This window comes from Calonectris borealis, chromosome 8 (assembly GCF_964195595.1).
Source record: "Calonectris borealis chromosome 8, bCalBor7.hap1.2, whole genome shotgun sequence".
NCBI lineage: Eukaryota > Metazoa > Chordata > Aves > Procellariiformes > Procellariidae > Calonectris > Calonectris borealis.
Genome location: NC_134319.1, coordinates 29,134,817 through 29,147,586, shown reverse-complemented (window position 1 = coordinate 29,147,586; position 12,770 = coordinate 29,134,817). Strand labels below are relative to the sequence as shown.

Here is a 12,770-nt window from a genome sequence, read left to right as displayed (position 1 = left end):
ACTCAGAACTATAAGTTCATCAGAAATGTGGATTCAAAATATTGAGCATGGATGTTGGAAGTAATAGCAGCAAAATAAAATGCAGTTTCCCTTTCTGAAGTAGTAGCAGAACCCAAAATCTACCTGCTTTTAAATCAGGAATCAATAGTGGTCTCTACATTGCTAAGATTCCAGTTCTGTTCCCATTTATGAATAATGTTTATATGCCTGTCGAAAATCACAGACATCTGGGAGCATCATGTCTGCTTAGGACGGAAACAGCCTGCAGTCCCAAAGTTGACAGTGATGGTGACTGCAGAGACAAATTTAAAAAAATGGTTCTAAAGATAGTCCTAAAAGTTATTCAGTAATGTTTTCCCTAGGCCCACTTTCTCCATTCATATCTCGTCAGGTAACTTATATGGAGCCACTTGGTATTGTACCCAGAACCTTCACAGAAAACCTTTTTGAGACTAAGAACAGTTTTGAGAAATTTCTCCTCAAAGAACAACATTTATCAGAAAGTTGTCAGAATCAGAACAAGAGGGTTTTGAATGAAGATGCCTTCTTGGTTTTAATCCTGTGTCTGACAGAGCAATGCTGAAAACTATAATGAGGTTACATTTTGTTCTTCACATGAATTGATTGCTAGGGAAGATGTCTGATTGACAGCCCTAGGGAAAGATCAGGTGCTGTGCGTGCAGCATCTAAAATAACCTTTTGCTTCTCATTGCCTGCTGCGATCGTGCTTCCCTGATCTGGGAACGAAGACAGCAATTCACCGTAAGTGCAGGTGGAGTCCTTGGTTTTTGCACTGAGATTACAGACAGTGGTGCTATTGGGAGAGGTGGCTTAGTGATATAAAACTCAAATGAAATGATTGGCATCTTCTCCCCTTGATAAGCTACCTCTGTTTAAGGTATGCTGATTTTTATAGTAGGTGAGGCAAATATCTCCATAACTCATCATCAGTGCTCTGATTTATGTACTACTTGGCAGTAACAAATCGTTAGGCAGCTTCAATACCTGAGCTTGCAGTTAATGACACCAAGGAAGAATTAAGAGCAGGTCGAACCTGGGGCCTCGAGTACAAACAGAGATACTCTCAATGGTTCACATCAGGCACTGAAATGATGAAGAGATGTGGTGATTGGGCAACATGCTAAACTTGTTGACAGGGGAGATGATGCCCTCCTATGGAGATTGTGCTTTGAAATAAACTTGGACTTTTTTTTCCCCTGTGGCTATCCAAGGAAAAATGTTTGCTAAAGTTAAGAGTGTTACAGTCAGACAAATATAAGAGACAAGTTAGTTATGCTGCAGTTCCCTGGACCATGATTTCCAGAATCTGGAAGAAGAAGCAGGAGGGAGAATGTTTCTCTGTTCATCCAGTTTCCCAAAACTGCCATTGCTGCCTTCTCCAACAGTCATCACTGGACTAAGTTCAAAGCAATAAGCGGTGCTGGTTATGATTCTTATGATCAGACTATGCTCTGCAGCGTATGTAGAGGGCTGCCATCACGGATGTATACATAGGAGGATAGATTGGAGCCCAGCTCCTCCATACGTGATCACACACTGACATGCATGCTCAAATACCTATGTGCAACTGTGGGAGTTCTGTTCAGAGCTGTAATAAAGTGCAGTGCTCTGATTTATATTTTAGTCTGAATTAAAAGCAGGAAAATTGAAAGGTAAAAGTGACTTTGGAAGGGACTTCATTACAGTGCCACATTAATGTTAACATTTACGGTAACACAAAATATAACATACTTATACAATTTAACAGCTGCATAAACAATAATTGGTATTTCCTGACTCTTTATAGAGAAATTTTGGCAGTGCTACTGCATTAATTTTAAAACTTTTAAACTAGTCTGCTATGTGCTAGAAGACTGAGCTGACCCAATATGACCTCTATATGAGCTGCTGTTTTTCTCATATAAACCACAAACACAGTATGCAAAAGGCTAATGAGTGTTATGTTTTTTAATTATGCTGACAGATTTACAGAGGGCTTTCTCTACAAAATGATAATTATGGCTTTTACTCGCTCTGTTTAATAACTTAACAGGTTATGTATCTCAACTGTGGAACAGTCTTATTTACTGCTGATCACGAGCTATAATTTTTGCCAAGTAGTGGCGACACTTCCACAGATTTCATTCTGTGACTCACACGGGCTCTAAAATACCATATTGTCTATTTGGGGCTTTCTGAGAAAAACACATCACACTTGGAAAATATGTTCTTATTCAGGAGATGACTGCTTTGCCGCTCTGTATTTTTTAAGTATGGATATTGCTACTGGAAGCAAGAATTGTGCGTAGAGGATCCAGCCAGAGGCTACCAAGATAGTCAAGGACTAGCTAAATTGGGCATGACCTTCAAGAAGAGGTTGAGGGAGTTGGGCTTGTTGGCTCTGGTGGAGAGGAGGCTGAGGGAGAGGTCACCTAATAGCTGCCTTCAGCTATTTGATGGTAGTTCAGTTATAAGGATGGCAGTTACAAAGATGGATCCATGGTCTTCTCAGCAGTACCAGAAGACAAAGGGGAAGGAGCCACTGATTATGGCTTGGAAGGTTCAGGCATATTAGAAGATGCTTCTCTGGGATGACGGGCAGCATTGGAGCAGGTCACCAGAGACGCTGAATAGTCTCCATCCTCGGAGGTTTCCAAGACTCATATACAAAAGGCCACAAACTGATGTTGGCGATAGTCCTTGTTAGAGCAGTAGGTAGGACTAAAGAGCTCCAAAGGTCTTTTCCGTTTCTATGATTTTGTGGAAAAAATTCTGAATTGCTTGGGTCATCAGGGACACGTACTTTCAGGTTAGAAGTGATGACTCATGTCTTAATGAAATAGTATTGTACTGCCTGAAGAAAGGGTAAGGGAGAGGTAGGAGGGAAATAGGAGGAGGAAACAAATGAGGAGGCAAAAATAAATGGCTGTTCTTTCTCTAAAGTACACAAATGATAACTGAAACTGATTGCTGGGGCCTCTATCTACTCTGTCTTGGTTGGCGTGAAGTTCTGTAGCAACCAGTGTAGGTTACTGAAGAGGGAAACCTTCCTGGAGCTACAGCCAGTCATGTGTTGGGAATTGCTTGTTAGCGTCTGACTGGCTGTTCCTCTTTGCTAGTTCTTCTGATGAGCTGCTTTTCAGTGACTTCAGCTCCCAGAAGGCATGTTGAAGCTTACAGACGCACACATGTCCTGCTGTAGGAGGAAGACTTCCTAAGGGAAATCTTAACCTCTCTGTTGCTGAGGAATTTTGCAGCCTGAGGCTATGAGCTGTTGAATAACATTATAATGGCTTCTTAACATGGACAGGTTGGCCTGCTTTGAAAGTATAATATAGTAATACCATTATAATTCCCTCGAAATCCTCAGTGGTACATATTTACCTGATATACATTCAAATATATGGAAGTGTGAAGGATAAATTACCATGTTAAGGCATGCCTCTTGGTTCCTTCTATTCTGTTTCTTCCTCTTTCTGTCAAGTGCCAGAGGAATATCTATCTGCCTGGTTTTTGATCCCTCTTGAATTCTTAGGGGAGAGCAGCTGGTTTTAGTTAGGCTTTGAATTACCACTTTGCCCTAAAAAATGTGAATGAGAAGCCTTACATAGTTTCAGAAAAACAGGTAGGAACCTGTATAGTTTAAAACTGGCATAGTTTTTTGGGTCTGTTAAATGCACTGTGCCACAATCAGCATGTGAAAAGAAACAGTGGAACGAGTGAGTTTCTGCAAAACTGATGGATTTCCTGTGGGTATTTTCAGTATCCTCCATCCACTAAAGACTAGGACAGAAATTGCACCTGAAATAAGGGAAGGTTAGATCAGGTTCAGAGGTGAATTTTGTTAAGCAGGTTTTGTTTGAACATCTGATTGTGGACTATGGATATAAGTTAGTAGGAATAAAATTACATTAAATAGAATTCTTGATGATAGAAGAAGAGTTTAACATAGCTGACAGTATCAGATCATGGTAAAATGACAATAATGGTCATTGGAATTTGTAAGAGCAAGAGTTGTATTCTGTCAGTAAGAATGCAGAGCAGCACTGGGAAATACCTCCTACAGAGTGATTTCTTGTGCCTCCTCTAAGATAAACAATATAAAATCATAATGTATTACAGTGGATTGGATTGGTTGTATCTATGTATCTGATATTGTAGTAAAAGAGCAAAGGGACAAGGACAAAGTCTTGATCTCTGAATAACAGAGGGCAGAGACTGGTGCTGGGTGATTACCTCATTGTCAGTAATTTATGAGTGAGCTAAACTGCAATTGTTAGGTGCATCTGCATCTTGGCATGAGGAATCTACCATGTTACTCTGTAAATTACTACATTGGTTAATTATATCTTTTTTGTCTTGAGATATTTGGTTTGAAAATCTTTGTTTTTTCCTAAAGTGAATTTGCCATTAGATCTCACTAGCGCATTCTTTAGTGCAGTAGAAGTTTTTCGTCTCGTGCAAGTGTGTGTGTACTATGAACAAGCCCCCTTTTCATCTTCTCTTAGATGAATTAGACAAGCTGATCTCCTTGCAGGGTGGCTAAGCTCAAGGGCGTTTAGGAATTGGTACTGGAAACTCCCGGGAAGTGGTGCTCAGTGGGGGGCTGCGCCTGTACTCTCATGCAAAGGTTAGTGTAAGGTTAAATCCGACCTGCCGCCACCTCAGTCCATTCCAATGCCACGCAGTAACAGCTACACGTGCTCTGTCTCTCACCCTCTCACCTGCTTCTTTTACCTTGGTACTGTTTCCCTCTTTAAGCCTTATTTCATCTTCAGTATGTTGTGGTTATCAATAACAGATTGTAAAAATACAAATACTGGATTATTCCAGTATCTGTCTAGTCTGGTCTCAGGGGAACACCTTATTCCTCTGTTGTTACAGCTTCAGAGTATTTGTTTTGGGCTTTAGCCAGTGATGCTGCTGCAATATACTTTTGAAGAGGGGCTGAAATTCATCCCTGGTGCTGGAGGCCCAAAGGTTTGGCAGCCAGAGTTACGCAAGAATGCAGCAGGGAGAGGAGTGGCAAGTAGAAAGGAAGAACATTGTGTGGGGAGGTGCTCTTTTATTTTTAAACTTACATAGCTCTGCACATGTGACAGATGGTTGTCAGCAGAAGTGAGTTTTGGGAAAGGAACGCTAAAATATTCTGAAATTTCAGGGAAGGGTTGATAATTACCCAGTGCCTGTCAACTTTAAAATAGTTGTCAATACCCAAGTGTATGATAAAGTTCATATTAAAATAAAGGAAGAAAAGCAGGAAACATTCTCTGTCTTCTGGCAGAAATATTAATGAAATATGAGTGATTGTCTGACAAATGTGCACTGCTATCTTGTTTGGCAGCTGCAGTTATTACAGTAACAAAGGGATCAGCTCTGAATAGGAGGAATTGCTTTTTATTGTTCCCTTGACTAACTTGGGAAGCTTCTTCGTCAAGTAATTGATGATACCATCGCCAGCGCAGCTGGGACAAGGTCCCAGTAAGTGAAAGCTGACAATATACAGCAGCAAAAGAGAAACTTACTGTAACTAGGTAGCATTTTCTGCTTTAAAGAAAGAAATCAAAAATTATTCTGAGGGTATCCTTTACCTCAGTTAAGACTTCTGATATCTGTGTAAATGGTTCTCCTTTCATGCTATGCACAAGAGCATGTGTAGTGTAAGGAAAAAGACTTTAAGACAGGATGAAAAGAGAAATCTTTCAGTTTTATTGTGGCAGCAGCAGTAGCAATTCCTGCATGTGGTTCTGGTAACAATACCAGGTGGACCATTTTGTGAGATGATTGTGGTGCATGATCATCATTTCCTGCAGGCTGTTTTAAAAAGGTCTGTTGTATTGGTTGTAGTAGTTACATTTGTATTTGTCCATTGGGAATGGGCTTACAACCACCGGTTCACATCACCATTCCAATCCATGCAGCCATTAGATGGTAGCTAATGATGTTGTTAATGATCTGGTCCGTGTACTGACTTTTAAATTAATCTATTCCAGATTCATTTATTCACTAGTGGCTCCCATATGGACCAGACCCTTGGACATTTTTCTGTCATAGAAACAGATCTCGTTAGACAACCGGAGAACTACAAACAGGTAATGCTTCTCCTGTAATTTTTGGATGCTTAGTATGCTTTACACAAACATTGTTCAGCAGAAGACTGCACTCCTTGTAACATGTTTTTAACTTGGTTTCCAACAGAAATAAGGGCTTATATATTGAATTGTCAGTTTCCTTACTCATAACTTGTATTCACCAAATGGTTTCTTCTGTGTTTGATAGAACATAGACACAAAGGTATTAGACTAAGTTTTGTAAAAACTGGTAGACAGGGAGTGGGGAGAGACCTGACTGAAAGTGCCACTGAAGAGAAGGCTTGTAGAATAAAACATTCTAGATAGTTGGCTGACTGTTGTCGTATACTACCAGTAACCACATCTGGGCCAGCCAGGCAGAGAGTCTGCCTGTGACCTTGCCTGAGCGGGTTGTCAGTGAGAACTGAAGAGATCTGATTTATCTCTCCAGGAGAGCCAAAGCACATCTGATGCCAGCATTCATTAGTTCCAGAAATTGTACAAGTTGAGTACCTTTTTGGATGGTAGTAAGGGGCTTTATTTTGAGAAGTATTTTAGAAGCACAGAATGGTTGAGGTTGGAAGGGACCTCTGGAGGTTACCTGGTCCAACCCCTCTGCTCAGGCTGCCCATGACCATGTCCAGATGGCTTTTGAGTATGTCCAGGGATGGAGACTCCACAGCTTCTCTGGGCGACCTGCTCCATGCTCAGTCATCCTCGCAGTAAAAAAGTGTTTCCTTAAGTGTTCAGACAGAGCCTCCTGGGGAAACATAATTTTTCCTAGTGTACTGTTTTACCCTTAAGTATATATTTCTGCTGCTCTCAAATACTCAATTATCATAGATGTTTCAGTTTATTATTTGAAGTAGTACAATTCACTTATTTTAAAACAATATAATACATTTGTTTTACAATGAAGTAAGTTTGTGAAAGTTCATTCTATGTGAAACTGAAACAAGATTTTAAGCTCAGCCCTAACAAAATCAATATTTGGCAAATTCCTGCAGTCTGTCCAAATCTGTTTACTCAAAGAAGGTATTCTTTCTGCTGCTACCTTAAGATCGGAAGTTGGCATTCTAAATACCGTGCACAAAGAATTTCAGAGAAGTAGATTTGAAGGTGGGAGATAGTCTTATGTTCAAACCCCTAAAGTAAAGTGCATGTTAATCTTTCATTACTGAGCATTCCTTGGATGAATGGTTCACATCCAGCCTCTTGATAAGGTTCAGCTGTTTAGAACACTTTCCTGGAAAATTATTGTTTTTCTAGAGCAAATGGCTAAGTCAGCTTGAGATTTCTTTTTCATTTCTCCTTCACAGTCCTCCTCCTACGGTTTGCTCAGCAGCTCAGAACACACAGCAGCACAGTCCTCTGAAGCTTGTACTTTATAGTCTTCCAGAGCTTAGCAAATGTCCAGAAAGGACTGGTGGGCTGGTACTAGAAACTTCCAGGCTGTGTAGAAGGACTTTGCAACTACCTTTTTCCAAAGCCTTACACTGACTATGTCACTGATCTGTTACAGTAAAGCATGACGATACTCTAATAAAGCCTATTTGGTTTTGACTGCGCTGTTAAAGAGTCATTCCAGGAGTTTTCTTTCTTGCACGCTGCTCCCTTTCCTGGATGTCTGCTTCAGGTGTGCTGTTCAGTGGAGGCTCAGGATAAAATGGAAAGGAAGAATCTTTTTGTATTTTAAACATTGTGATTAGGTAAAGTGCTACAGTGAAGAAGGTTTAGTGGGTGGCTAAGTTGCTTAGTTAAAATCTGTGGAGTCTTCATGCCACCTTTCCCAGCTTAAACAGCAAATACATGAAACAAGGGACACCCCTTCAAAACAAGGGTGATCGCTGAGAGGGACAGAGGCAGGGTGGCAGAAGACGTTTTCTTCAAATAAACTATGAGTGGCCACAGTCTCCATCTCCAGTTTCTGGGCTCTAATAGGTGCAATCCCAAACAGGCTCCAGCCCCAGTGCATGTGTGTCGGAAATTCTTTTCTTATGTCACTTACTGCTTGGACTGGTCCAAAATTGGAGTTGTTTGTCAGCATAATCAGCTGTGAAATTCTTAACCTCTTTAAGTTCTCGAACCTATTGAAGAAAAGGGGATCCTCTGAGCTGCTCTCTTGTGCCTGATTCTAAAATAAACAGGAAAAATTGCAGGAAAGCATCACAACACTTTAATATATATATATATATTTTCGAGAGACTTAGAATTCTTATTGACATCATTTGAGCAATCTTTGTAGTTTTTGTTTCCCCTTACCCTTATTTCCCAAAAGCAGCTTCCAGAAGTCATATGCTCAGTTTGTATGAAGAGCCCGATATAACAAGGTGGTATGGACTTGAAAAGGCAAGGTTGTTTCAAGTGTCAGTTTTCCAGATGGATGTAATACTCGATACGCAAAGTGATGCTTCTTTGGAAAACGTAATAAAAACCCTCTAATTTTCAAATATCTTGATAAGATTAAGTAAATTATGCATATTTGAATGGCTTGGTTTTCAAATATTGGTGCAGATGGCAGCACTCTGCCAAATGTTTTTTCCAAAAACTGTGAAATAATTTTTTCTCTTTAAGTAATGTGACATTTCTGTTAATGTTACCTCAAATAACAACCTGCTGCATGGATCAATAAAAAGAGCAAGCATGTCAATATGTCCTACTGTAATGCATCCATGTTGGTGGATGGTGTTACGAATTTCTTCTCATGTTAGGTATCCTTCAAAGGATAGAAATACAAAGTGGATCAATGTGTCAAAAATTAGCTACCACAGAAAGGACATTGCGCTGTTTTTGAAGCCTAGAGCTCATTTTCATCAAAAATATCCCGCGAGATAAGTTGCTCTGACCTGTAATAAAACAAGACATGTTTAGTCTGTCAGGAAAAGTGTGATAGGATACAGATAGCTGTGAAGTTAAGCTACAGTTTATGAAATGGAAAAGTCATGCTACTCCTTTTCTATAGAAGTTGCACATTAACTTGTTTAAAATGTTCTTCCCTTGGATTTCTGACTATAAAACTCTTTTTTAGTGCTTTTATATACAGGGATTTTACTGGACATTATTATTCTTTTATCATCATAAATGTCTTTGTCAGATTCATAGAGCTGGAACTTTTCCAAGAGTACTAGTTTTAATTATGTTTTTCTCTAGTGAGGCATGATCAAAATTCTAACTTTTCCTGTGGTTTGACTTGGCTGTGGTTATATACGTTGTGGCTGTGAGTCGCACAGGTCACTGCTGTGTCTAGTTCCTGTGCCGCCCAGGGCTGTCAGTGAATGGGAGGTGACGTTATTTCAGCTGGTGTTCAATTTCCAGTTGAAGTAGACGTGCATGCTCGTGTTCGCTCTTGACCTCTACATGTATGTCCTTTCTTTCCCAAGATGCTGTTGTGTCTTTTTGAGCACTCCCTGGCTTGCAGAGTGTTGCATGAGAAGTATGCTGGTGGTCATTTTCTCGGCAGAAGCGCTTCAGCGGTTATGGAGCTGTTTGCCTGCGAGGCCATGCTAGAGCGTGCCCATGGGGGACAATTACAGCACGGCAGCGTGCAACAGCTTGTGCATTGCTAGGGAGCTTGGATGTTCATTATGTCTTTTCTTTAAAACCTCTCGCATGTATCACTTAGAGTGTGCTAGAACATAGTCTAGAGCATCTTGAATGTCTTGTGTTTTGGTACATTTTCCAAGCTGTATCAGTACTGCTCATTTTTAATCGGTTCCCCTAGTCAACTGGCGAGGGGCTGGGGGACTGCTGTTATTTGCCAGCCTGAAATATCTCAGGGCAGAAATGGAGTTCTGGTCTCTGGCACTGCGGCTAAAATAGTTTGGAAGCGTACTGGGGAGAGCATGCAGAAGATGTGGCTGAGGGTAAGCATCATCTGCCCCAAACTTTCCAGGGCAGTGTGGTCTATCTCTGAGGATGCGGTCACATTCCTCTTGCAACTGTGGGGATGGTGGTTGTGATGTGTGACCGATTGGGTAGTTTTTTATCGCTATGAGCATAATATAATCCCATTCTTGTCTATGAAGCCCATTTACTTTAATTCTGCATTGCAGTGTCACCAATTCTGATGTTTTACCTTGAGCTCGAAAAAATGTACGTTGCACTTAAGAGTCATTAAATTAACTTTCTCATCAAATTGTTACCATATAGAGATCAATGAACTTTGAAGCAAAGCAGCCTAGTCCTTTGGTTTCTTCTGTCTCCTCATATACTGCTTTATATGTGGAATTCAATCTTGCAGGTTTTGTGATTAGCAGAGATTAAAAGTTGTAGTCAGAACTCAGGTCATTGGTACAATGCTGGCGGTGCTGGAATGATCATTGAAATTGTAATGAATAAAGATGACACCTTTAAATGCCAGTAGATCAATTTACTGAGTGTGACAGCAAATAAATAATGCAGCTCTCTGCCAGAAGGACATGCAGAGAAGTTCATAGAACTTGGGTGTGAATAGCTAACAATTTTGTTTCAGAATTTTATGAAAAGTATTTATACTTGTTGATCATTAACACGTTTTAAAGGGAATTTATTTGGCTTAAGGAACTAAGGTCCTTGGTAGCAAGTAAATAGGAGCAAACAAATAGTCTGTCTTACTTTGCATACATAATGTATGGTAAATTCCATGCCCATAAAAAATTCAGGTGAGCTTTAGCTCTCCAAGCAGCAGGGATTGGGTGGGATGGGATAGGATAGGATGGGCATAGCATTGCTCTGCTTTCTGGACTGTTCGTCTATCAGGGAAGGAAGCCAAAGTACAGTATATGTATTGCTTCCTTCAGTCACATGGGACTCCATAATTTCTTATTGGGACATTCAAGGGGTAAATGATCAAGTTGTAAGGTAAGTTGATTGTGGACCCTAAATCTTGTGGCAGTTTCCATTTAAAACATCTGTCCCAGATGGCTGTTACAGATGGGTGACACAACGTGGTTATTCTCTGTGAGTAATAGCCCGTGGTTTGAATTCATGCACTAAAGCACTAAAGAGCTTCTGTTCTTTTCAGAACAAGTACATTCAGATTGGGAGCATTAGGAACTGATAGGCTTTGAATTTTCAAAAATGTTGAGCACGCATTTACTAGTTACTTTGCATGAAATTTGAGTCTTCAGTTTGCATCATATGCATGCACTTGTGGGCTTGTGCAGTTCTTGCATGAAGTCTTCCTAATCTGATGAAGTATTTTATCTTCATAGGCATGTTAAACGGTAAGATCAACCAGTATATTCAGTGCACAAACACCATGTGAGAGTTTTTGGTCCATTTCTGTCCGAGTGACAGCAGCGCCTCCTGGAACGTATGTGAAGGCAGAGCAGCAAAAGTGAAGTGTGTTGTCTATTGCAAGTTATTCAGCTGGTTATTGAATGATTGCTATGGTATTGCATTATCGCCAGAAATGGATCCTAAGTTGCTGACCGTCTTGGATGAAAATGGAATAACTACGGCAGGATAATTCCAGCTGCTGTGTGCCAGGCTATATTTGGTGCCCTTGTGCTGATTGTTTGGGACTTCATGGAATGTTCCTGGTGGTGACAGACACTGCAGGCAGGCACTAAATGAAAATAAACAGTTAAAACCCTGCTGCTAAGGTTGACACTGTGTCACATTACTGATTTGACACAGACCTGTACTAGTACATAGTATTTCTGTAATCAGCCCTGTTATGGTCTTGTATGGCAGGGATGAAGGATATGTAGCCTTATTTGAATTTCAAAGAGCCTGCTACAGGACCATCTGATATTTTATGATGTCCTTCCATCTGTTGTACAAGAAGCAGTTGAACCTACACATTTCTCAGAGTGTAGGTACCAATGGAAAAAAATCACATTCATGCTATAGTCCGTGATGCTGCTGTGCAGAAGATTAATTCAGAAAGCAAAGGCTTGTACTGCATGCAAATTCCAGAAAAAAGATTTGTTCTTTTCTGAAAAAATGACCTTGAGCTTCAAGGACAAGCTGCCTTCATTGGTATAAATTGTCGTAGATTCATTATCTTCTCTGATGCTCTGGCAACTAATTCTGTTTGATCTGGCCCTCAGCTTTTTTTATGTTCATTGCTTCATTCCCTTGGTAAAAGCCATAATTCTGTCATTTCTGTCATGGAACAGGATCAGTATTTCATGTTGTAACTACCATTCTAATTAAGGACAGCTTTGCCTGTTTGTCATCGTTTTTCAGTTTCTTGAAAGTAAAAAATACTTGAAATTTCTCAAGTGGACCCTGCATAAAAAAAAATGCAGCATAAAGTTCAAGAGTAATTGCATTGGGGCTTGTGAGTATTTGTGAAAATGTGGGTCTTTTTGTTTTGTGGGTTATTGTTTGGTTTTTTTTTTTCCTGTGCATGTTCTGTCTGAAATCCCTCCTTGGCCAGTCTTGACTCCACAGAAATCTTCACGGAGATTCATTTTACTAGGTGTTATGCCAGGCTCTGTGTGAGCTCTTCATAAAAAAATTGTAGCACAAACCAATTTTCAAGGTGGGGAGAGACTGTGTTGCTGTGAATGAGATCGGAAAGGTGGAGAACAATCTTCCCCAAAGGAATACAAAGGTCTGTGACACAGTTCTTGGAGCAATAGGGTAGAAGAGACAGCCAAGCCCCAAAGGATCTAAACACAATGAGATTTTAGACTTACTCTACACACTGCCAGAATAAACTTAGTTTGAATCAGTAGTGACTCCTGACCATTTACTAAATCTGCTTAC

At 40.3% G+C, this 12,770-nt stretch overlaps 1 protein-coding gene across 2 annotated transcripts in view; it reads left to right on the top strand.

The window, feature by feature from the left end:
* TEDC1 (tubulin epsilon and delta complex 1) overlaps positions 1-12,770 on the top strand; it is a 74,935-nt gene that overhangs the window by 21,187 nt on the left and 40,978 nt on the right. For both annotated transcript variants that reach the window (XM_075156615.1, XM_075156616.1), the window contains exon 5: positions 5,994-6,092. In XM_075156615.1, the coding sequence (XP_075012716.1) occupies positions 5,994-6,092 (99 nt within the window). The remainder of the gene's footprint in view (positions 1-5,993; positions 6,093-12,770) is intronic.